This window comes from Sphaerodactylus townsendi, linkage group LG16 (assembly GCF_021028975.2).
Source record: "Sphaerodactylus townsendi isolate TG3544 linkage group LG16, MPM_Stown_v2.3, whole genome shotgun sequence".
In the NCBI taxonomy this organism is placed as follows: Eukaryota; Metazoa; Chordata; class Lepidosauria; order Squamata; family Sphaerodactylidae; genus Sphaerodactylus; species Sphaerodactylus townsendi.
Genome location: NC_059440.1, coordinates 3,586,570 through 3,612,455, shown reverse-complemented (window position 1 = coordinate 3,612,455; position 25,886 = coordinate 3,586,570). Strand labels below are relative to the sequence as shown.

The window sequence follows — 25,886 nt, the reverse complement described above, 5'->3', positions numbered from 1 at the left end:
GCCTATGGGGGGGGGCATCCAACTCAGGTTTTGCCCAGGGCTCAGGTTTGCCTAGGCACGCCTCTGCCCCCTTTGCTGAGGGGGGGCTGGCGAGGGAACCTGTTACTAAAATTTTTGGATCCCACCAATGAGCAGATGGCTAATGAACTGATAATGGGTCTGAGAAAAGGAAAGCAGTCTAACTGATTGGAGGAAGGGAGGGGTCTAAACAGAAGCAGGTGCCCAGGTCCCAGGTGGGAGGTGAAACATGGGAGGAACAAACAGGTGCTGACCATGACACAGAAGTGTGAACATGGTACATTCAATGATTCAAAGTTACATAACAGTGATAGTGAACATTTTCGAAGCCGAGTGCCCACACTGCAACCCAAAACCCACTTATTTATTGCAAAGTGCCAACACGGCAATTTAACCTGAATACTGAGGTTTTAGTTTAGAAAAAACGGTTGGCTCCAAGGCATGTGTTACTCAGGAGTAAGCTTGGTGGTAGTCGGTGGCTTTGATTTGAAGCAACTGTGCAACTTTCCAACGGATGAATCATGACCTTGTGGGAGGGTTTTACTTCAGAAGCAAGCTCCATTAAGCAAGCAACTGCTTTTACTCCCAGGTAAAGGGATTATGCTTTTAGTTCTCTTCGTGATGAAAATCTCAGTGGTTTTAACTGCGCTTAACAGGCCATTTGGCACTCCTTCTAAAAAACTAATAGGTCTTTAGGGTTTAATGCTAATAATCGAGCCCAGCGGCCCAGGCCAGCCTAGATGTGGGGGGGGGGGGCACTCTGTGTGCACGTGCCCACAGAGAGGGCTCTGAGTGCCACCTCTGGCACCCATGCCATAGGTTCGCCACCACTGTTATATAGTATGATCCTACTTACAGCAAAGGATAAACAGTAGTCTAATAATAATGGCTACCAATCTTGATCCTCTTTGATCTAAGATTGCAAATGCCTTAGCAGTCCAGGTGCTCGGGAGCAACAGCTGCAGAAGGCCATTGCTTTCACATCCTGCAGGTGAGCTCCCAAAGGCACCCGGTGGGCCACTGCGAGTAGCAGAGTAGACTAGATGGACTCTGGTCTGATCCAGCTGGCTCGTTCTTATGTTCTAATTTATCCAAATCACTTTGCGAATAATTTCGTATAGTGCAACTTTATTGCCTGCACAGAAAAGCCTTCTTTAATCATTCTGTTTTGCTTATTATGGGATGGGAGACTTCATGACCTTTTTAGGCAGGCCGTTGCATAAGGTGGGGGCCGTGATGGAGAAGGCACATATACATGCTGCTGTTGATTTTGTTCATTTGCAGTCTACCACCTGCAGAAGATCCTGCTCTGATGTAAGAAGCTGTCATGGAGGAGCACAGGACTTCACAGATATGAAGAGTTATGTATGTGATAGCAGTGGCGTAGGAGGTTAAGAGCTCGTGTATCTAATCTGGAGGAACCGGGTTCGATTCCCAGCTCTGCCGCCCGAGCTGTGGAGGCTTATCTGGGGAATTCAGATTAGCCTGTGCACTCCCACACATGCCAGCTGGGTGACCTTGGGCTAGTCACAGCTTCTCGGAGCTCTCTCAGCCCCACCTACCTCACAGGGTGCTTGTTGTGAGGGGGGAAGGGCAAGGATATTGTCAGCCCCTTTGAGTCTCCTGCAGGAGAGAAAGGGGGGATATAAATCCAAACTCCTCCTCCTACTACTCCTCCTCCTCCTCCTTCTTCTTCTTCTTCTTCTTCTTCTTCTTCTTCTTCTTCTTCTTCTTCTTCTTCTTCTTCTTCTTCTTCTTCTTCTTCTTCTTCTTCTTCTTCTTCTTCTTCCTTCAGCCAATGGAGTGCCTGTCAAATGCATGCTCCATCTAGCTCCAGGCAAATGCTGAGTCTTCTAGTCCAGTTCTTCGGCTTTGACGTAGGCTGACTGGTGAATTTCGTATTGGCTAGTGACTTTAGACGCTTGCAAGGCAGGGTTTTGGGGCAATATCATAAGCCCTCATAGCTACAGGCACAGTCTTTGTGGATTGTATAATTAGGACAATTAAGCTCTTTCTTCAGGTTTAGGAATGTCCGGAAAGTATTGCTTTTCATTTTCTAGTGATGTTTTATGCACGCCTGGTTGCACATTATAAGTTATAGCCAGTGGTGGGATCCAAAAATTTTAGTAACAGGTTCCCATGGTGGTGGGATTCAAACAGTGGCATAGCGCCCATGGGGCTAGGCGGGGCACAACGGGGGCGTGGCCGGGCATTCCGGGGGCAGGCATTAATAATTTCTCTGTTACTGTAAAAAAAAAAAGTTCCTAATTTCCAGCTGGTATCTTTCTGTCCATAATTTAAATTCATTATAGCAAGTCCTATCGTCTACTGCCAACAGAAACAACTACTTCTCTAATTGACTGCCTGTCAAATACTTAATACTTTCAAACACTTAATTTTGTTTCTAGAAATCAAAAGAAGGAGACTTTTCTTAAACAAGGAATTTTACCATATTTCTAAAACATGTTTTTAAAACAGCCCAACCGGGAGAATTATCCCGTTTTTGCTAACCAGCCACATAGGAAACAACAGGACTTCATTATTTTTGGACCTAATGGAATTTCTAATGGAAAAGCGGACCCAATTAGTAACCCCCTCTTGGCACACACAAATAATTAGTAACCCACTCTCGGGAACTGGTGAGAACCTGCTGGATCCCACCTCTGGTTATAGCTTGACAAGTGGGAGGGGGATGATTTGTGAGGAATGGGAGGGGTAACAAATAATTGTGAAGTTTTCGTCCTCTCCAAAACTTTTCTCTCTAAGATATTATAGGACAAGCAACCTCAGCTTTCTTCTCTTTTGACGATGCTGTATCTCTAAGACATGCTCAGCCCTCAGTACATTTTTGTCTTACAAAGTAATTGTATGCCCAAGAAGTTTACAGGCAGGCACACGCTTGCCTCTATCACAGACTTTCTTTTGTTTCCCACATGAGAACTATTTGCTGTTGGAGAAAGCAAGCAGAGAGAGAGGGAATAAATGATTTGGAAATTTTCTCACTACAGTTAAATGTCCCCTTCCAGAATTCTATGAATTGTCCAAAGTCTGCACAGGCCAATTTCTCAACTCTCCGCTTTATTGATCACTTGGCTGTCACCTCTTAGAGTGATTCTCCTCCTGCTGTCCGGATGAATAAAATCAACTAAATTTATTCAACACCTCTTGTCTCCTGGAATTCCTCCAGCTCCCCCTTTCCCAGCCAGGAGCCAGGGTAGCTAGCCTAAGTTGCCCTTCTGGGGTAACAATTCCACACAGCATATTTATCACAAGTTGCAGTCATTACAAACGAACTCGTTTTCCCATAAGGTTCCAATTTCCCTTCTTTGACACTGGGCAGGAATCATTCCCTTTTCCTAGGCTCATTCCGCACAAGCAGAATAATGCACTTTCAAACTGCTTTCAGTGCTCTTTGAAGCTGTGCGGAATGGCAAAATCCACCTGCAAACAATTGAGGAAGTGGTTTGAAAACGCATTATTTTGCATGTGCGGAAGTGGCCCTAGCTTTTTCCTCCAGAGAAGAACCTCTCAGGTTTCTCTCTCGGGTTTCTCTTCAATCCTGTCCTCCTTCTCTACTCTGACAACATCTCCTTGCCCCTCTCTCAGATCTGCAGGATTCTTTTTTGAACGGTGCGTCAATCAGGATTCTCAGAGCAGTATAAGCCACCTACCGTTACCTGTCCATCACACAGACTTCAAACTTTAGCAGAACATAATGGTGGTGTTCAAGCTCTTGCTTTGTGTGGTGGACAGGATTCTGCACTGAAAGTACCTATGATTCATGTATTGGCTAAAACAAAATGCTTATTCATACAAAGGCTTAAGTGGACAACTCACTTAACTTTGTCCTTTGAAGGTCTACATGGCTGGGATATCTGAAGGACCATCTTTTCCTATACCTTCCTGCCTGGGAATTAAGTTCCTGACTGTCCCATCAATCAAAGATGCCAGAGGCGTTCCTCCCATTGGGCAAAGTGGGTAGTTTCCCAGGGCGCCCCCTTGTGGGGGGCGCAAAAACTGCAGGTTCTTTTGTGGGATTTTTTGTATTTTCAGTGTTTTTCTGTTTTTGGCCTGCAGAGGGCGCAGTTTTTAGGTTGGCAGCACCAAAATTTCAGGGATGTTTCGGGGGACTCTCCTGATGCTATCACCCAGGTTTGGTGAGGTTTGCTTCAGGGAGTCCAAAGTTATGGACTCCCAAAGGGGGTGCCCCATCCTCCATTGTTTCCAATGGGAGCTAATAGGAGATGGGGCTACATTTTTGAGAGTTGATAATTTTGGACTCCCTGAACCAAACTTCACCAAACTTGGGAGGTATCATCAGGAGAGTCTCTTACTGATACCACCCAGGTTTTGTTAAGTTTGGTCCAGGGGGTCCAAAGCTATGGACTCCCAAAGGGAGTGCCCCATCACCCATTGTTTCCAATGGGAGCTAATAGAAGATGGGGGCTACACCTTCGAGGGTCCATAACTTTGGACCCCCTGAACCAAACTTCACCAAACCTGGGTGGTATCATTAGGAGAGCCTCCTAAAGATACCCTGAAAGTTTGGTGCTGCTAGCTTAACAATTGCACCCCTGACAGCAGGCACCCCCAAATCCCCTCCCCGCCGGCATGGATTTAAAGGGAGAATCTGAGGTCCCCAGTTTAAACATTGAAAGTGATGCTGTTTCACGGTGGGGGAGAATCAACCCCAAAGTAGCATCACCTTCAATGTTGCTTAAACTGGGAACCCCAGATTCTCCCTTTAAGGTGGATTTAAAAGGAGAATCTGGGCTCCCTAATTTAAACACCATTGAAAATGATGCTGTTTGGGGATGGATTCCAGCATCACTTGTTTAAACTAGGGAGCCCAGATTCTCCTCTTAAATCCACCTTAAAGGGAGAATCTGGGGTTTCCAGTTTAAATAACATTGAAAGTGATGCTGTTTCCCCCAATTGGGGGGCGGGGGGGCTGGATACAACACCATAAAATGTCTTCATAGCAGTAATAAAACATTTTGAAAGCATTTTGAAAATGTGTTCAAAAAATTATTTCTGCTGTGTGGCATGGCCTATTGCTGTTCAGATTTGTGAGTTGGGGCATGTTCTATAATGTGATGGTGACTTTGAAACGACCTGGTGTAAAAAATCATTGCTTGGTCACAGTAGGGGAGGGCGGCTTGCCATGGAGGGGGGCGCGCAACTCCAGTTTGCCTAGATACGCCACTGGGTGTAGCTACAAGGGGGAAGGGGGGGTGCGCGTTGCACCGGAAGGATAGAATGCCATAGAAACCACCCTCCAAAACAGACATTTTGTCCAAGGTCTTTGGGGTCTGGAGATCAGGTGTAATCCTGGGAAGTCTTTTGGTCCCATCGAGATTGGCAACCCTACCTCTCTCCAACCCTGGTTTGCACTGGATATCCAGCTTGATCGGATCTTGAAAGTTTGTGTTTGCTATTATCATATTTTGCTTAGTCCCAACAAACAGGCATTAGATTAATATGGCTAGGCATTTTATCTCACACTTTTGTATCTGTATATTCCTTAATCACAGTTTTTGTACTGTGTTATGATTCTACTGTATTATGCCAAATAAGGGCTTATCAATAAAAAAAATATGGCTAGGCAAGTTTTCGTTGTTGTTTATATTAAGGATTGGGGATTGGGGAAGGAGGTGTCTTGGCAGGTGGAAGATTGAAAGGAGGACATCCAGTTGTTGAGTTGGAGATGGCTGGAGAGAGGTTTGTTGATGTAGGGCACAGGTGTCAAACTTGCGGCCCTCCAGATGTTATAGGCTACAGTTCCCATCATCCACTGCCAGCATGATGCTGGAAGGGGATGATGGGAACTGTAGTCCATAACATCTGGAGTGCCAAAGGTTCGCCACCACGGATGTAGGGAATAGGGAGGGGGCTGTGGTCTCCGGTGAAACCCCACACATCTCCAGCTACAAAGCTCAGGTAATCAGAAAAACCTGAGGAGCAGCTGCCCTTCAGAGTAAACAACCCAGAGCCTAAGACCCTCATGGTCCAACTTGGTATAAAGCAGCTTCATGTGAATTCCATGTGAAATCAAGGTGAAAAACTCGGTCTCACTGGAGGACTGGCCTTATGTCTACTTGCCATCACCTGTAGCGGTGGAATGGGGCGGTTCAGAAATAAATAAAAATAGACATTAACATACACACACACACACACACACGAACAAATGAAGCTGCATTATACTGAATCAGACCTGTTCTATTCAAACTGGCAGCAGTGGGCTCTCACATCACCTACAACTTAATCTTTTTAACTGGAGATGCCGGGAACTGAACCCAGGATCTATTGCTTAGCAGTGGCCCATTCCACAAGGCTGCACTACTGGTGGTCCGTTTTGAGAGAGTGAGGCGGAACCCCTAGCACTGTGGTTGTGAACCTTTGGCACTCCAGTTGTTATGGACTACAATACCCATCAGCCCCTGCCAGCAGTGCCAATTAGCCATGGTGGCAGGGGCTGATGGGAATTGTAGTCCATAACATCTGGAGTGCCAAAGGTTTGCCACCACTGCCCTAGCATATCTCACCTAGTCCCTCCTAGATCGGGCCTCTAGGAAAACTTGCTATTGGAATGTGTGATACTTTGAACCATGTAAACCTTGGCCTTTATTTTTTGTTAACAAGCCATGCAGCAGTTTTATTTATTTATTTATATTTATTATTAGATTTTCTAGACTGCCAACCCCCGATGGGCTCTGGTGTGGCATTAATCGCTTTCTCACTATAGCAACACTAGATTGACTTGATGCACTACGCTTGCAGTGTGGTTCTAAACAGCGCTGCACCCTTCTAAGTCCATTAACTTCAACGGCTTTAAAAGCGCTGTGATTCTGTTTAGGACTGCAGCATTCATCAGTCTACAAACCAGTTCAAAGGCTGTTTCGAGGCCCTTATTATGGCTACCAATCTTGATCCTCTTTGATCTGAGATTGCAAATGCCTTAACAGTCCAGGCGCTCGGGAGCAAAAGCCGAAGAAGGCCATTGCTCTCACATCCTGCCTGTGAGCTCCCAAAGGCACCTGGTGGGCCACTGTGAGTAGCAGAGAGCTGGACTAGATGGACTCTGGTCTGATCCAGCTGGCTTGTTCTTATGTTCACCTGAATGGCTAGTATGAAAGACTGGCTTTGAGTGGATTCAGATGACTTGCAACCATGCAAAGCTACCTGCATGGAGCTTGTATTGTCAGGGGAGATCATCTGCAGTTGAAATCCAGTGTGAACAGTCCCATTTCCTTGAGCTCCAGTTGTCAAAGAGGTGGTAATGTGCTTAACTGTGTAGGTCAAAGGCAGTTTCCTTCCTGTGAAAGCTCTATGCAATAAACTCAAGCGGGCCTTAATGGTCTGAATCACTGTTTTTGGTACCTAATTGATAGTGTGTATTATTACCGCCCTGCTGCATATCCCTGTTCCAGAATACTACAGTTTAGCACTACAGCACCTTTGGATGGTTGTAAATAAAGTAAAAAAAAATCAGAATTCCATACTCCAGTTAATCTGGAATTGGATCTCATAGCTAAGATGACTTTTACCTTTACTGTGATTCTATGTCTATACAGAACCAAGTCCCATTAGGTATTATTTTTAGGCATTTGATACTAGATTCTAGACCAGTAGGATATTACCTTTTAATTAAGAATAATTAAAACCTCACAAAACATTCAACAAGCTTCTGAATTGCCAAGAATTCACTAGGCTTGCTTGATGTATGATTCTGATACCTTGTTTGTCCTTAATTTGTTGTTGTTTTTTAGCTATGGTTTTAACATTTTTTCTTTAGATGAAATGTAGCTGCATAAAATTTTTATTTTTAGCTCTTTTATTGAATAATGGTAGAGAGGATGAAAGGGAAATTCTGTTAGTTTCTTCTCCAGAACATGCAAGTATATTTGCTGCAACTATATTTGCAGAAGGCTCTTTACACGATGAGAAATCTTGGAATAATCAAAGAACTCAGCAAAGACTGGAGAAAAACAGGGAGCAGTCCGTCGGGAACGGACAGCTGAAGCCTCAGAGATCACACAGACAGGAGGGACTGAGCTATATGTGCAATGTTCGAGTGGAAGGGCACTGCTGACATTTGAGGGCATGTGTAACATTGGCAGATGAACAAGTGAATGAGTGGCTATGAGGACAGATCTTGGGCTCATTCCGCACATGCAGAATAATCCATTTTCAAACTGCTTTCAATGCTCTTTGAAGCTGTGCGTAATAGCAAAATCCACCTGCAAACAGTTGTGAAAATGGTTTGAAAATGCATTATTTTGCGTGTGCGGAAGGGGCCCAATGGTTTGTTGCAGGCCCCGTTTGGAGACGGTCTTTGGGCAAGAAAAGGTTTGCCTCCCATTGACTGTGAGAAGAGCATCATTTCGCAGCGTGGGTCGCTGGTTGTGAACGACGTGTTCGGCCAGTTTGAGCTGGGAGCCGCAGTTTAACGTTCTACGCTTTGTTGTAAGCCACCCGGAGCCCTTCAGGGATCGGGCCGGATATAAATCCAAAAATAAATAAATAAGTAACGAGGGTCCCAGTTCACTGCAGAGATCCAATTCCAAGGACCCGTCGGGGTGAAGTGCAAGAGGAAATCTGAGCGCCTGGAGAGCAGCTGCCAGTCAAGACTCGATGAGACTGTAGTTGCGTGAGAGCTGTGCATGGAAGTTCTCCTGTGTGTCCCAATGGACATGTGGAGTGCAGTGGTGGAATGACCACAAACAGTCTCACTCTGCAGAATTCACCCCAATGGACACGTGGAGTGCAGTGGTGGAATGACCACAAACAGTCTCACTCTGCAGACCCACCTAATGGACACGTGGAGTGCAGTGGTGAATGACCACAAACAGTTCCACTCCCAGAATTCACCACATCTGCAATGTCCATATTGCAGTGGCTCCCTGGAAGCCACTGGTTTGGGGCAGGGTCCGACCACGGAGGCCAGGTCACAGCGAACTTGCAGAGCGCTCCTGTCTACGTGGACGCTGCAGGGAGAAGCGGTCAGAGCGCGGGGGGGGGGGGGGCGCTCGGTCCGAATGGGGCTCCTCAGCAGCGGCGGGGCTTTGATCAGGCCGTCGAGAGATATTTCCCCCCCCCCATTCATAAAAATGAGGATTTGTTGACACGTGTTTCTTTGGGGGGGGGGATTTCCTTCCGAGGGGGTGAACCTGAGGGGAGCCCCCCCCCCCCTCCGCCCAGAGGGCCGCGAGGGCGCCCTCCATCTCCTCGCGCTCCTCCATCTTCTGAGCGCTCCTTCTCCCCCTCCCGGCTCCAGAAGGGGACGGTCCCATTCCGGCCAGCCGCGGGGGTGTCGTTCTCTCGCCGCCCCCGCGCGCCCCCCTCCCCGCCCGGCCGATCCATCCCCGCTCGCCCCCCCCCCCCGCCCAGCGAGGCATCCCGCGCGCCCCTCCCCCGCCCCGCCCGCGGCGGCTGCTTCTTCTTCTTCTTCCCGCGGCCCACCCCTCCTCCCCCCCTGTTCCGCCCTGGCGATGGTACGGCCCGGGGGTTAGCGGAAGCGCGGCCGCTGTGGCGCTGCCATGTTGAGCCGCCTCCGCCTCCTCGGCCTCCTCCGCCGCCGCCGCCGCCGCCGCAGCACCTCCTCCGCCGCCGCCGCCTCCTCCTCCGCCCGCCAGCGCCGCCGCCGCCGCCCGCGCTTTGTTGTGGCCTCCATGTAGCTGGGGGCCCGGGGGAGGGAGGGAGGAGGGGGGCGGGAGGGAAGGAGCGGAGCCGGGAGGGGGGAGGGCGAGGGACCAACAGCTGCTCACGCCGCCGCCGCCAGGGGAGAGGAAGGCGCGGAGGAGGAGGAGGAGGAGTCGCCGCCGGAGCAGGCCAGGCCGCGGGGCCTGAGGAGAGGCGGAGGGGGGAGGAGAGCAATAAAAAACCTTATATGCATTTCCCCTGAGAGGGGGAGGGGAAGATAGCCCGAGGGGGGCGCCCCCCCGCCGCCCCCCCCCCCCCCCGCCCCGCCATGGAGGCCAATTGGACCGCCTTCCTCTTTCAGGTGGTGAGAGAATCCCACCCGCGTCGTCGTCGGCGTCCCTCCATCTTTTCCCCAGCGCCGTCGCGGCCTCAAACACCTCCCGAGGTCGTCCCCGCCCCCCGCGCGCGCGCTCCCGACCACCCCTGTCCCCCCCCCCCCATACCCCCTTAATAACTGAAAGCCTGGCGAGGCCGCGCAGCGGGAGGGGAGGAGGCCGGCTGCTCCGTCAGGCCCGCGCGGCCTCTCTCCCGCCGCCCCCCGCCCCGGGCCCGGGCGGGGATCGCGGAGGGCGAGGAGGGAAATGGCGGAGGGGGGGGGGGGGCGGCTGCGGCGATCGCTCTGCCGCCCCCTCCCCATCGCTGCGGCCACGACTGGCCCCGTTAAGCTGAATCAAAACCGCGGGCCCCGCCTGCCTCAAAGAGGTCGTGGCGGGGCTTTATCCCTCCCGGCTTTGCTTTTTTTCCCCCTGGCGCTGAAGCGCGGCGGCGGCGGCGGCGTCCCCCTCCGCTTTATTTGTTCCCGCTCCCGAGGCCTCTTGCTCGGCCGCTCTCGCCCAGGTTTGCACCTCGCGCGGCGGCCCGAGGCCCGCACAGCCAGAAGTGGGTCCGGTGCAGCTCGGGGGCGGGGGGGGGAGGCTGGCCCGGGCCCCGCGCCCTCGAGGGCCCATCTCATTCCATAAGCCTTTATCGGCATAAGAAGCCCTGAAGAGTTTCAAACCGGTCGCCCCTTCCCCCCCCCCCCCCTGCACTCGCCCGCCAGGAATCGAGCATTATTTCTCCCCCATGGCCCCAAACGGGAGTTCTGCGCGCTCCATCCCTGTGCCTCTCCCATCTTTCTGCTGTTTTCCTCCCTCCCCAAAAAATGCACCCAACCATGTTTTCCTCGCTTAATACTTCGTTTTCTTTCCCCTTCTTTAGTTTTTAGCAGCAGTTCCTCCCTCCCTCCCTCCCTCCCTCTACCATCTGCTGCCTTCCTGCAGTCCCCCTCTTACTTTGTTTGCTGCTGGGTTGGGTGTTTGTTTGTTTTTTTGGTCTTTTCCCCATTACTCTCAACTCTCTTTCTTTGGGTCTGTTTTTGGCCCTTTCAGTGGTGCTAACTCTTCATTCATATTTGCATTTTCCCCTTTTCTCCTATATGATTCTGCTCTTCTTCCTTGTGTTCTGTTTAGACAGGGTACTTTCTGCTGGGTCCCCTTGAATGCTCTGCTGTCCTGTCTTTAGACTACTTTCTGCACTATTTTTTTCAGTTGTGTTTTGTGTCCCACCCGATGCACTAACGTTTTTCCTCCTCTTTTGTTGCTTTTGTCGCTGTGTTACCATTGCATTGGCACAGTTTTTCTCTGCTTCTTCCATTATTTATTTAATAGTGTGTTTTTTCCTCATTTTAACGATTCCTTTTTTTGCTCTGTATTAATCTCTTTATCACTTTGTTTAGTTTATCCTCTGCTTCCTCTTCCCTCTCTCCAAAGACTATGTTTTGCTATGTTCTTTTTTCCCTTTAAATCATATTTAGTCCAAAAAATTGTCAATTTAGGTTTTTCCCTTTGTTCTGCTTTCTTATTAAAAGTTCTTTGCTCCCTTTTATCTAGTTCCCCCCCCCCCCCCCCGTTGTTGTCACATAAATACCTTCTGGTTTTGTATGTGTTTGCCAGTTCTGTATGAGTGGTTAGAAAAACTCCATCTATGTTTTCATTCTTAGTTGAAGCTCTTCATGGGGAATTCAAAGTAAATTGATAAACATTAGAGGAAAGATACCTTTTACTGATACTGAATCCTGGTGTTGGGGAGTGGATAAAGAATCCCCATTGCTATTCATTTTTATATGCAAGTAATAGCTTTGAGAAGTGAACCTGTTAATTGAGTTATTAGCTGGAATTGGTAGGTTTAACAAGAAAACATTGGGACAGACCATCTGTGAGTACGGTGGAGAGAATGTATTCAACCTTCCAAGTAATTTACTAGCCTGCAGTCAGACTTCAAAGAATGCTTGCCCAAAAAACATTCCTGAGATTTATCAGGTTGTTCCTTCAAGCTAGAAAAGACATTAAATGTTTGCTGTTTACTAGCTCTCTATTAGCTTTTTAAAAAGCGAGGAGCTATTTCTTTAAAAATATGTTTGAATATAATTAAAAATGATGCCGCATGCTCTGCAACTTGAGTTACTCAGCTTTCTGTCTCATGTCACTAGAATTATTAATCTTCAATAAAGAATGCAGAATGCCAAACAACTTCCTTCTCAAATCTAAATGCCAAGTGAGATCATAGATTATAAACCATTCTTCTTCCAGCTTGAAAAAATTCACTCATCTCCTCGTCTCTCTCTCCCTCCCTTTTCTGAAGGTAAAATAATCCTCTTTGCAAATTTCAAGCCTATGTCATCTGCCCGTTGAGTCCTCTGTTCTTTTTTAAAATACAAAGCATGACTCCAGTTTGAAAACATGAAACGGAGGAATAATTCTGAGGCAAATGCACTGCAGTCTTTCACTTCTAAAGGAAAATAGTCTCCCAAGTACAAAGATGAGTCACACACTAAGGGCTCAGTCTCTGGAATAAGGCTGACATCTGCTTGAGACTGTGGTAATTGTAGAAGTTGTGCAGTTCTTAACCTTTGTATGCCATGTATGAAATATTTTTCCATATGCAGTCCAGTCAAGGTTTTAATTATTTCTTTTAGAGATTACTTTTTGAGTAACATTGTGGCTTACCTTTACTTAAAACCACTGTGAGCAAGATGATTCTGAAAATAAACTTCAGGACTCATTGGTTTTGGAGGGTTTTCCGGGCTGTGTGGCCATGGTCTGGTGGATTTTGTTTCTAACGTTTCGCCTGCATCTGGCTGGCATCTTCAGAGGTGTATCACAGAGAAAAGTCTGTTTCTCACTGTGTCTAAGTGAGAAGGGAAAGTTTAGTGTGGTCCATGTCCCAGAGTGGGGAACCAATCATTAACTGCTTGGGTGGAACTTGCTATGCAAATGTGTGGTTGAGTGCATTGTATTGTGGGTGGGGTTATCAGTCCATTTTTTAAGAATTAAGAGGAGAAACAGCAAGAATATTGCAAAAAGCAAAACTTCCCCCCAGTAATATTACATGAAAGGAAAGAAATGCTATTAAGAATCTCAGCTCAGATCCAGAAATCATCATACATCCAGCAGACAAGGGAAATGCAACAGTAATCATGAAGACTGAACGATATAAAGAAAAAATCAGAGAACTCCTGGATCCCACAACATACAAAAAACTGAAACAAGACCCAACCAAGAAAATCACTCGCCAAACCATCACATTGATTAAGAGCTCCTCCATTCAACCAGACACATGCCAACGACTCTGCAAGTCAGAAGCTCTTCCACCCCGGTTATATGGACTCCCCCAAATCCACAAGGAATCCATCCCACTCAGACCTATTGTGAGTGCGATTGGTTCCCCCACATATGAACTGGCAAGATTCTTGACTTCACAGTTACAAAGCCACATTGGACACACAGCGTATTATGTTAAAGACTCAGCCCACTTCATCGAGAAAATTAGCAATCTCCATCTCAACCCTAGCGACAGACTTATCAGCTTTGATGTTGTCTCACTGTTCACCAAAGTTCCAGTGAAAGACACACTTGCACTCATTGGACAGATGTTTCCAGATGACATCACAACTTTATTTCAACACTGCCTAACAATCAGCTATTTCCAATGGGACAGTGATTATTATGAGCAGACCGATGGGGTGGCCATGGGAAGCCCCCTCAGCCCAGTGATAGCCAATTTTTACATGGAACATTTTGAGAAAGAAGCCCTCAAAACAGCATCCAGGAAACCTGCAACTTGGTTCTGATTTGTGGATGACACTTTTACAGTCTGGAGCCATGGTGAGGAGGAACTGCTGAATTTTCTGAACCACCTTAACAGCATCCACCCAAACATACAATTTACCATGGAAACTGAAAAAGAAGGGAAATTGCCTTTTTTAGATGTCTTGGTCTTTCGCAGACCCAACCACCAATTGGGCCACACAGTATACAGAAAACCGACACACACAGACCGGTATCTACATAAAAACTCCAATCATCATCCACAACAGAAAAGGGGCATAATCAAAACTCTGACAGATCGTGCAAAACGAATCTGTGAACCTCATCTCCTCCCGGATGAAATCAACCATCTAGACTAGGCTCTGCAGGCTAATGGCTACTCCACAACAGAAATCAGAAGAGCTTTAAGACCAAGAGAAACCCAGAGGACTGAGGAGAAACAGCCTACCACAGGAAAAATATTTCTACCATACATCAAGGGAATCACAGATCAAATAGGGAAACTGATGAAAAAGCATTACCTACAAACCATTTTCAAGCCCACCAGGAAAATACAGCATATGCTACACTCAGCAAAGGATAAGAGAGACCCCCTCACTTCTGCAGGAGTATATCGCATACCCTGTAGCTGTGGAAAGGTCTACATGGGAACCACAAAACGCAGCATTCAGACCCATATTAAGGAACATGAAAGACACTGTCGGCTTAACCATCCTGAAAAATCTGCAGTTGCAGAACATGTGTTAAACAAAACTGGACATAACATTTTATTTGAGAACACTGAAATTTTGGACAATTCAGAAGCCTACTATGTCAGACTGCACAGGGAGGCCATTGAAATTCACAAACACCAGGACAACTTCAATAAGAAAGAAGAGACTTTGAAGATTAGCAGGGCCTGGCTCCGAGTACTTAAAAAATGGACTGATAATCCCACCCACAATACAGTGCACTCAACCACACCTTTGCATAGCAAGTTCCACCCAAACAGTTAATGATTGGTTCCCCACCCTGGGACATGGACAATATACCAAACTAAACTTTCCCTTCTCACTTAGACACAGTGAGAAACAGACTTTTCTCTGTGATACACCTCTGAAGATGCCAGCCACAGATGCAGGCAAAACTGTTAGGAACAAAATCCACCAGACCACGGCCACACAGCCCGGAAAACCCTCCAGAACCAGTTGAATCCGGCTGTGAAAGCCTTCGACAATACATTCAGGACTCATTGTTGATATCTCTGCATCAGAGTCCAGTCTGTATTCTCATATTGTCCTGTAAGGGGTCAGCTGTTTCCCCTTGTTAAATGCAAGTGCCTGTAAGCATTTGGAAAGCAGGCTTTCTGTTAACCTTTGACAGTCTTCCAGCCGATCACTGAACCAGTAGAGGCTGCAAAGCTTCTGAGTATGGTAATACCATTAATCCTGCCTTTGATAGAAAACCAAGAATTACTAGCTTATGGTTTTTACTTCCATTTCTCTTCCCACCCCTTCCAAATCAATGCGAGAATTTTAGAACCCTCCTTACAAGACATTTCCGGATCTTTAACTGCCATTAAAACCACAGCTGATGACGATGAGCATTATGTCTCCTTCCAGTTTATGTTCTTGACACTTGCCTTTAAAAAATCTGGAACAATATTTACAGCTTTGTAATAGTAGAGGTTAGTGTTAGGTTAGGACTAAGGAGACCACAGGTTTGAATCCCTACTCATTTATGAGATTCATTTGGTGTCTGGGGACCAAATATACTTTCTCAACCTAACTTGCCTTACATGAGGATAAAACACAGGAGAGAACCATGTCTACCACTCTGAGCACAACAGAGAAGAAGCAAGGTACAATTGATAAGTTCAGCAGGTGAGAATGGCAATTTAAATATCTAATGAATTTTGTCCCATTTTGAAGGATGAATAGCAGTTTGTGCTGAAATGAGATACAGCTTTTAAAATGAAATCAAGGAAGTGTCAGTGACTGATGCATACCTTAAAACAGGGGGAAAAACAGTTTGCCTATTAACGTAAGAGAGATCTCCCTAGCAGCATAACCAAGGTATGACTCAGTGCTAATTGGTTACTCTGACATCAGGGCTTCAAAGCAGGAAAAAAATATTTGCCTGTGGCAATGCAAGTTCACAATGCCAAGTCCTCCCACTCTAGATCATGAAACTTTTTTTAAAAAAAAAATCAGAAATCACAGCGATAGGAAGTAACTCCAAATAAATCTGTATACTGCAAGTGAATAAAAAGATTTCATAAAAACTACAAAAAGCCAAGAGCACAATGCCTGCAATTCTTTTTATTGGGTATGAAGAGCTCTGGGGAACTTGAAGGCCTGCACCCTGTTATGTGTCATTGGGATGGTCCCAATAAAGGAGTGTTGGCATAGATTGTGTTATTGGGTTTTTGGATCTTACTTTCTACCAATACAGCTATAAACAACATGTATACAAAAGATACATGTTTCATTGTGCACACAATCTCTTCTCTTGTTCCCTCTTTAAAAGGTCTTCATCCGGAATCATTGAACTCTTATTATGTTAGAAATAACATTGACGTAGCAATTTTGGAAAGCTCCACTAAGCTCAGTTATCTGTATTTCTATGTATAGATTCTTGTACAGATTACTTTTACAGTACAGAGTCTCTTTCAGATGGGTTTCATAGTTGCTTCGTTAAAGAAGGGTTTTGGTAACCTTGTAATATTTAATGGCTCTGAAAGGCTTAGTATCTGAAATCTTTTCAAAGCACTTGGGCCCCCGATTTGTTGGGTCTGTTAAGTTGTCTTTAAAAGTATACGTCTTTGATACCAGGCTAACAGCTGTTAACTGGAAGCCCTAGATTCAATCAGAATTAATTTTTTGCAGGTCTCTCCGTAACCAACACAAGTGGAAGAACGGTGCTAATAAAAAACACCCTTCTTTTGGGGATTGGGGCTTTGGCTGGCTACCTCGTATTATTTTAATGACCCAGTAGAAAAACTAATTGCTCACTAGAGTTTGTGATTAAATTCTGTGTGTACTTGCATGGGCTTACGTGGAAAAAAAAATAGCTCTTGTTACTTAGAATGATCACTGGGAATACAAATTTTAAGTACCCTGTACAAGGAAATAGAAAAATAAACTCAGAAGAAACGTGTTTGAATTGGCCTGACATTATTGTTCCCTCAGTTGTGTTAGTCTTACGGCCCAGAAAGGGGTATCTGTTTAGAAAGGAGCAGGATAGTTGTTCAAGGGGTTGAACTTTACAGCTTAGAACTGAAAGCCACAGAACTGTGAAATTAATTCTGAGTCCAAGGGGCGGATGCTAGGTTTTCTGCAATGGAAGCCCTCCATTCTGCATGGCAAGCTGCTTTTTGAACCTACAGAAAATTTGCTGTTCAAAGAAGATCTAATTCTGTAAAGCTGCAGCAAAGCTCTTGTTTGGATCCTATGCTGGATTTGCCCATCTGGCCTGACTGAATACAGTACTCTAGGTGAGGTCTGACCAATGCAGAATGGTATAATTACTTCCCTCTAGACACTACACTCTTATTGATTCATCACAGAATTGCATTGGCTTTCTTGGCTGCCACATCACTTCTGACAGTTTGTGGTCTACTAAGACTCCCAGATCCCTTTCACGTGTAGTGTTGTCAAGCCAGGTGTCACCCATCCTATATCTGTGCATTTCATTTTTTCGGCCTAAGTGTAGAACCTTACAATCTCTGTTGAACTTCATTTTGTTAGTTTTGGCCCAGCTCTTAATCTGTCCAGGTCATTCTGAATGCTGCCCCTGTCCTCCAAGGTATTACCTATCCCTCCTAATTTGGTACCATCTGCAAATTTGATTAACATGCCCTCTAATTCGTTATCCAAGTCATTGATAAAAATATGGAATAGCACTGGGCCCAGGACAGAGCCCTGTGGCACCCCACTACTCTCCAGGATGAAGATGAGTCATTGATGAGCATTCTTTGTGTCCGACCAGTCAACCAGTTACAAATCTGTCTAACCTACATCAAATTGTGGAGGCTGCTACCTAAGGTGAATTGCAGAGATGAGAAGGCTTGATGCATAAGAGTGCTAGCGGCAAGATCCAAAGAGTGCTTTAGCTGTTAAAAGAACTGCATTAAAAGTTTGTTAAGATTCCTTCAAATTAAGGAAAGAATTACTCAGTAGTACTTGAGATCATGATTTAGAATAAAGCAGGCTTTCCATGTGACAAATGCAGCAGTGTACAACTCCATTTAATACCTGCTATACGAAAGCAAATAAAATTAAGTGAATGAAACAAAAGGAAGTTAGATGAAATAAATAGAACGGTTGACACCAGCTCCTCTACAGATGGTACTTAATAGATTCTCATGCATAGTTCAGATGTAACTATGCATAGTTCAGATGTAATTCAAGGGAGATGGATGTGCCATAAGATTTGATGTAGAACAAAAGGTGACAATAAGTGATGCAGGCAAACTGATCACTGTTAAATGACACAGGAGCAAGCATTTTTCCTCTGCCATCATTCAGGGTCATGCCACAATCTTGCTCGTAAGTATGCGCTTTAAGAAGTATGTGTGAGATCTGATCCTATAGGACAAAAGACTTATTTTTGACTGTGATTCTTGTGCTCTGCATCTTGGGACCCAAAAGTGGTTCACAGTTCTGTTGAAGGGGGGAGAGAAGTGGCAGAATGAGCTGGCTTTGGGAGATATAAGGTTTTGGTTTTCAAAATGACCATGAAAAAAACAGACTTTTACTTGATATAAGTGCTAAATGTGAGAAAGAGCCAGCTCGGTGTAGTGGTTAGGGTGTTGGCCTAGAACAGTGGTGGCGATGGCCATGCTGGGAGGGGCTGATGGGAATTGTAGTCCATAACATCTGGAGTGCCAAAGGTTTGCCACCACGGGCTAGAACCTGGGACAAGGTTCAAATCCCCTCTTGGGTCCTGGAAGCTTGCTGGGTGACCTGGGGCTAGTTACATTGGATAGGAGACTTCCGTGGAATACCAGGGATGTGAGGCAAAAAAAAGAGTTAGGAGTAAAATATGAAGTTGACGGTATTAATTAATTGACAGTGATATTCTTCTATTTTATGTTAGATTCCCCCCGACTCCCACGTTCTGCTGGGAAGGAGTCACCTCTGTTACCTTTCTGTTACCCTGATCTGATTCTGGACACTGTTGGGGGAGGGCTTCTCTAAACATGGGCACGTGCCCGCAGCGGGCAGTTGAAAGTGCCCTGCGCTTCAAGTTCCATCTGTCCCGTGCCTTGAACTTATGCTGACCCTTTTAACATTCGAGATTGAAGAACGCAACAGAACTTCCTTTCACGTCTTGCTTTTGTTCCGTGACTGCCGTTTCTCTAGTTCTTGATTTGTTTTACCGAATCTACCGTGTTTCCCCGAATATAAGACAGTGACTTATAAGACAGTGTCTTATATTAATTTTCGCTCCCAAAGATGTGCTATATCTTATTTACAGGGGATGTCTTATTTTTCTGTGTCCTGTTCGTCGGGCATGCTTCCAAACAAAAACTTTGCTATGTCTTACTTTTGGGGGATGCCTTATATTTTGCACTTCAGCAAAACCTCTACTATGTCTTATTTTTCGGGGATGTCTTATATTTGGGGAAACGGAATATTTCTGTGTCCTTGAACTTTAGCAGTCCTACTCCTCAGCAAGGGATGCATATTGCACATATTCTTCATGGCCATGCAAGTAAACGCAGCCAACTTCATGCCTTTTAAAAATACAACATCTTAACCAAACCCAAAATGTTTGCTGACTTAAACCTTTTCCCCTAGGAGTAACTGACAGAGTAGGAGATGCTTTTTTAACTTCCACCTGTCTTCATTAGCCGGAATGCCTTAGTCATTGTGTAGCTAAATATATACATTTCAGAAGCCTTGAGACTTCCACATAGGTTCCTTGCCTTTAGCTCCTGCTTTGGCAAGTTATCACTAGTTGTCAGTTTGAACAAAACGCCTGTCCATCTCTCCCCCCTCCCCCCCCCCAACTGGGGCTGCAAACTGGCTCCAGCTCCCAGGTGGCTTTTAAATAAAGTGTGTATGTGGTGGTGGTGGTGGGGGGGGGAGGTTGCTGTATCCACAGTTGCATTATCCTTCAGCGTATCCACAATGTAATATGGTAGGCTGGGTATTATAATTGTGTTTATGACTGTAGTTAACCAAATAGGCTGTCATTAAGATAGAGATCATACAATATGTTGAGAGGCATGATATACACCCAGTCATTAGCTGCAAGAATTGCTTCCCTTGGGGAATTTAGAAAAAGGGTTTTGCCTTGCTCCATCCGTCTGGGATGAGCATCTGCATTTAGAAAGCGAGCTTATCTTCCTATCAGGAAATCACTGTGGGTGAGATTATATAACTGCAGTGCCTGCTACCTCTGGGCTTGCATTGAGGATTCGCTTTGTGTTCGTTGCCTAGTTTTAAAAGGTGTGTGTGTGGGGGGGGGGTGCTTTTTGGAGGTGATTTGACTAATTTTAAGTGGGCCAACGAGCCGTTTTTGCAAACCCCGTTTGTTAAGGCTGCGCTTGTGAAAACAGACATATGGTGCAGTGGCTTTCAAACTGCATTCCAAGGAGCTATGAGAAATCCCCGATAAGCTTCCAGCGTCCCTTAATTGGAAAAACAATAAATGGCACACCAGCTTCCCTGAAAGATGGCCTCTTTTCCCTGACTGATCTTCCACGGCAAAGCGCGACCACGAAGAATGACTGGGTGTGTTCTAAAGCGTGCCGTAGGTTTGACGCTAGGTGCATGTGCTGTAATTGATGAAGCAGTTCTTACGAGTTATTGGTATCAAGCTTATTTCTCTGGTTGGGGACCCAAAGTAGCTTTTCACGTTGTTCGCCCTCTCCTCCCTTTAATTCTCACAACAGCCTTGTTAGGTTGGGCTTAGAAGTTGTAACAAGCCTGAGGTCGGCTTTCATGGCTGAGCCGTGCTCCACATATCCTGCAGTGCAGAATGTAACCAAGTGTCTCCTCAGCAGGGAAGCAGATGCAGGAAGAGTTCCCCGACAATAGCTTGTAAAACAGACTTGTTAGCTGTGTATAAGAATTCCCTGGCCTTTCTCTCCATGTGCAGACGCTGCATACATTCAGACATCATGATCAATCATGGCTGGTCAGGATTTCTGAATACAGAAAGTCCCACAAATGGGTTCATTGGTTAGTGCCAGACTTAGTTTTAAAATTTAGATTATGAACAAGGCTGGTTTATTAACAACACTTAGTACTAATTGGTCACAAACTTCAGTCTGAACAGCATAACCATTTATGGCAGTGGTGGCGAACCTTTGGCACTCCAGATGTTATGGACTACAATTCCCATCAGCCCCTGCCAGCATGGCCAATTGGCTATGCTGGCAGGGGCTGATGGGAATTGTAGTCCATAACATCTGGAGTGCCAAAGGTTCGCCACCACGGCTTTATGTGAGCTGGCTGCAGACTACAGTATAGGGAGGCATTGCTCCCTGCTGAGAGAGAATGTACGGAGCAGATAAATCCTGGTTTGTACATGAACTGGGGTTGGTTACTGAGCAAACCATAGTGCGAACAAACCATAGTTTACCTTTACTCTTAATGCAGCCTTTATCTTACAGGGAACACGTATTCTCAGAATCAGAAAGATGAGCAAGGTGTTTACGCTCAACTTTTCTTCAGTCCCCCCAGTTCCCTGAGGAGGGGATTTTATGAAAGCAGTGTTCCTGATTTTCCTTCAAATTGTTCAGACATGAAGCGATACCTTTATTTGTTAAACCAAATTCTTGCTCTCCCATCTGAAGGGCATATTACCTGTTTCTTAACTTGGAGATGGAATGAGGCATTGGATGGGGCTTTCAGTTGCTACCCTGTTTCCCCTAATATAAGACATCCCCGAAAAATAAGACATAGTAGAGGTTTTGCTGAAGTGCGAAATATAAGGCATCCCCCGAAAGTAAGACATAGCAAAGTTTTTGTTTGGAAGCATGCCTGACGAACAGAACACAGAAAAATAAGACATCCCCTGAAAATAAGACATAGCACATCTTTGGGAGCAAAAATTAATATAAGACACTGTCTTATATAAGACACTGTCTTATATAATATAAGACACTGTCTTATATTCGGGGAAACAGGGTAGTAGATAAAACTGGGGTGATTGAGTTGGCTGTTCTCCTGGTGACTGTCTCTGTCTTACTTTAGTCAAACCATCCATCTTCGTCTCTTGTATCCGCTTCCCCAAGCCTCGTTGTTATGAGCGGATAACTAATCTGAACTTAAGTTATGCTATAACTTAAGCCAGTAAAGTGTGCAACCATTTGCTTTCATTTATTTTCATTTCATTATTATTTTCATTAACTTCAGATTTGTATGCATGTGCACAGTCTTGGATGTTAAATGGTAATTGAACTGTAGAATATTAAGAGACTGTCTGCCTCTTCCATTCTAATCCAGGAAACATCTTCACTATCAAAATTATATTCCGCCCGATTGTCTTGCAAATTGTCTTCTAAATTCTAAGGTGTTACTATTTGGTTTTAGGCACACGAAGCTTCACATCACCAACAGCAAGCAGCACAGAACAGTCTGCTGCCTCTCCTGAGCTCTGCCGTCGAGCCCCCTGATCAGAAGCCGATTTTACCCTTACCGATAACTCAGAAACCTCAGCCTGCACCAGAAACACTAAAAGATGCCATTGTGGGAATTAAGAAGGAAAAGCCTAAAACCTCCTTCGTGTGCACATACTGCAGCAAGGCCTTCAGAGACAGTTACCACTTGAGGCGCCACGAATCCTGCCACACGGGAATAAAGTTAGTGTCACGGCCAAAGAAAGCTCCTGCCACGATGGTACCACTTATCTCTACCATTGCGGGTGACAACAGCCGGACATCGCTGGTTTCAACCATTGCAGGCATCTTGTCGACAGTCACCACGTCTTCCTCTGCTGCCAATCCCAGCAGTAGCGCTGGTGCCACGGCCATGCCGGTGACACAGACGGCGAAGAAGCCCAGCAAGCCGGTCAAAAAGAACCACGCTTGTGAGATGTGTGGCAAGGCCTTCCGTGATGTCTACCATCTCAACAGGCATAAACTCTCCCACTCAGACGAGAAGCCTTTTGAGTGTCCGATTTGCAATCAGCGATTCAAAAGGAAGGACCGCATGACCTATCACGTGAGGTCTCATGAGGGTGGCATCACCAAACCCTACACCTGTGGTGTGTGTGGAAAAGGCTTTTCGAGGTACCATGTAGAAAATCCCAGGCGAGCTCAAGTATTGGATTTTCATTCCGTGTTCGCGAGGGGCAAGGGAGGTTTGGGGGGGGGGGGATCGGAACTGTGAGGAAAGTGAGAGGAAAGTTATTTTGTGCATGGGGGAGTATCCTCATCTTTCCTTGTGACACTGGCTCTGAAGGCAGTTTTTGCTAGTTGCAGAGATACTGCCTGTAGCCTTAAAACAAAAGCCAGTTACAATTTACTCGGGGCTTGTAGAGAATATGGACAGGCTATAAATATGAAACTTAGATGTTTAGTTATGGGGAGGAGAGAATAACTAGTTTAGTCATCCTAGAAAAATATAGCTTGTATAGAATTTTTAAAAAAATGAATGAATGGTTAATAGGTTCCTTTTGCTGTTATTTTTTAAACTAACAGGGATTGGGGGAGCTGGAATCAGAACTGCTTAGAGCAGTTTTTGTATATAACATTACTTATTCGGAAGGTAGATCTTATTGGCATACAGTAGTGTCACTTCAAACACGCTCCTGTGCAGTTTGAGAGGCCTAATTTGTATGCATATGCACATATTTGTATGCATATGCACATGCACAGGAGCAGCAGTGGCATAGGGGCTAAGAGCAGTGGCTAAGAACAGCTGCATTCTGATCTGGAGGAACCGGGTTTGATTCCCAGCTCTGCCGCTTGAGTTGTGGAGGCTTATCTGGGGAATTCAGATTAGCCTGTACACTCCCACACATGCCAGCTGGGTGACCTTGGGCTAGTCACAGCTTTTCCAAGCTCTCTCAGCCCCACCTACCTCACAGGGTGTTTGTTGTGAGGGGGGAAGGGCAAGGGGATTGTAAGCCCCTTTGAGTCTCCTACAGGAGAGAAAGGGGGGATATAAATCCAAACTCTTCTTCTTCTTCTTCTAATGGGCCGTTTTGGGGAAGAGATTTCGATTGATTCTTGGGAAGGATGTTATGTGGTAAAGACATCAGTACTGCACTATATGTAACGTTGTATTTGCTTATGCCCTCTTCCTTTTGCAGACCCGATCATTTGAGCTGTCATGTCAAACACGTTCATTCCACAGAGAGGCCCTTCAAATGCCAAGTAAGAGTTTTTGTGACTAATCACTTAACTTATTGGGCTTTTCAGCTGCCAGTTGAACCGCTTTGTGCAAGAGTTCTGGTATGGAAATCATATTAGGGGAGGACCTCAAGAGAGTGTCTCTTCTGGACCCTTGGTCTGTGGGAGCATTCCTATGTTCTTAGGGTCTCGCCTTGTCTACAGTAGACATAGGCCTCATAATTGTACCTTCCTTGAATGAATGTCAGTATCTAAAAGGGATCAAGCTGGAAGATTGTTGTAGGAGAGGTAGAAACTTATGTACCTTAATTTCAGTAACAACTTCTGGGAGCAGGGATCCACAACTTGTTGGCCTTCGTCAACTGAACGTTGTGGTTGCCCCAACTCTGCTCCTTCCCTAGCCTTGAAGGGAATGTTGTTGATCCTTGCTGTAGTCAGTGAGTTTGTGGACCCCTGTCACTGAGGTCAACTCTCAACAACTCTACCTAGTCTTGTAGACTGAGATGTATTTAGTATGTTAACAATATGAACACTTCTGTGTGTGCTTTCACTGAAGATATGTGTGTGCTTCAAACACTAATTTGGTTGCATGAATTGTATCTGAATGTAAACATGAAATCGAATGCACATGGACTATTGAGAAGTAGCTGTCTAGCTGACTTAACCTGGCTACTTTTACTCTTCCTCCCTAAGGTGATATTGTTTGATCTTTAAAAATATATATGACCTTCAAAAGCTCTTAACATATGACAGCTAAACAAGAGTTAGTGACAAGGCCATGCTTAGTTTGTAATAATTAGCATTGTAATCAAAGAGGTTCTTAGAAACTTTTCAGGCAGTCTTGTGTTATTTATGTAAGAGGCATAAGTGCAAACACAGACTCCTTCTGGCCTTGATGTCGAGAGCCAGTTGTGAAACCTAGAAATAAAAGGAGCAGCTTAATAATCCACACCTCCTGCTACCTGTGACAAATAAGAATGAATTCTTCTGGGGGAGAAAGCTGAAGGAACGTGACTTTTCTTTTTGCTTGCAGATTGTTGTGCTATAAATGAACCACATAGGCAGGTTAATAGTTTGTCTGTGGACTAGTAACTTGGCAAGTTATTTACAAGGCTGAGTATACACAGGAAAAAGTGGAGTGGCTTGAACAGTGAGTTTCATCCATGTGTGACTAAGCTTGTTTCCAGTGACTTGTTATGAGCAGCAGTGCTTTGGAGTCAGAGGAATGACTCTTGATGTGTTGGGTTCAGTGTTTGTCTTGTATTCAGTCTGTCTAATGTTTAGTTTAACCAGATATAGCTAAGCAATGGAAAAATACGTTGCTAGGAGTGCACTGGGAAATCTCTCGTGTCACCTGTGCTAGCAATGGGGTATGTGGTCAAAAGGAAAAAGAACTCATTTTTTCCCCTGGAGCTTGATTCAGTTCTGTCTGTCATACTCTTAAGAGTACCATTCTGCATTTCGATTGTGAATATGTATATTTGGAGAAGATTGGCAACTTATATAAGTCTGAACTCTTTTTAACACTATGGTATCCCCTTCATTCTCACTCTGCATGGCCAGTTACAGATTATTGACCACAAAAATATACTTACTGATGACATAAAAATGAGAAGTAGTGTTAGCTGTCTTGGCTTCACTAGAAATAGTGTAACTGTTCTCCTTAGCCCCACCTACCTAGGGGCAACCATACTAATCAGGTTACATGTAAAGAGTTTCTTAATTGTGAGTATTTCTGAATAGAAATGCCAGTATATTATCTTCTTGCCCAAGTCTGATAAGCTTCAAGA

At 45.4% G+C, this 25,886-nt stretch overlaps 1 protein-coding gene across 7 annotated transcripts in view; it reads left to right on the top strand.

Annotated features, from left to right (window-relative positions):
* The first annotated feature begins 9,734 nt into the window (after nt 1-9,734).
* The window catches only part of VEZF1 (vascular endothelial zinc finger 1), a 34,974-nt gene continuing 18,822 nt past the window's right edge, over nt 9,735-25,886 (top strand). For 3 of the 7 annotated variants that reach the window (XM_048518740.1, XM_048518738.1, XM_048518739.1), the window contains exons 1-3: nt 9,735-10,021; nt 22,334-23,052; nt 24,057-24,120. In XM_048518740.1, the coding sequence (XP_048374697.1) occupies nt 9,989-10,021; nt 22,334-23,052; nt 24,057-24,120 (816 nt within the window). In that variant the 5' untranslated portion in view covers nt 9,735-9,988. The remainder of the gene's footprint in view (nt 10,022-22,333; nt 23,053-24,056; nt 24,121-25,886) is intronic. The other 4 variants (XM_048518741.1, XM_048518735.1, XM_048518742.1 and 1 more) reach the window with 4 other exon arrangements.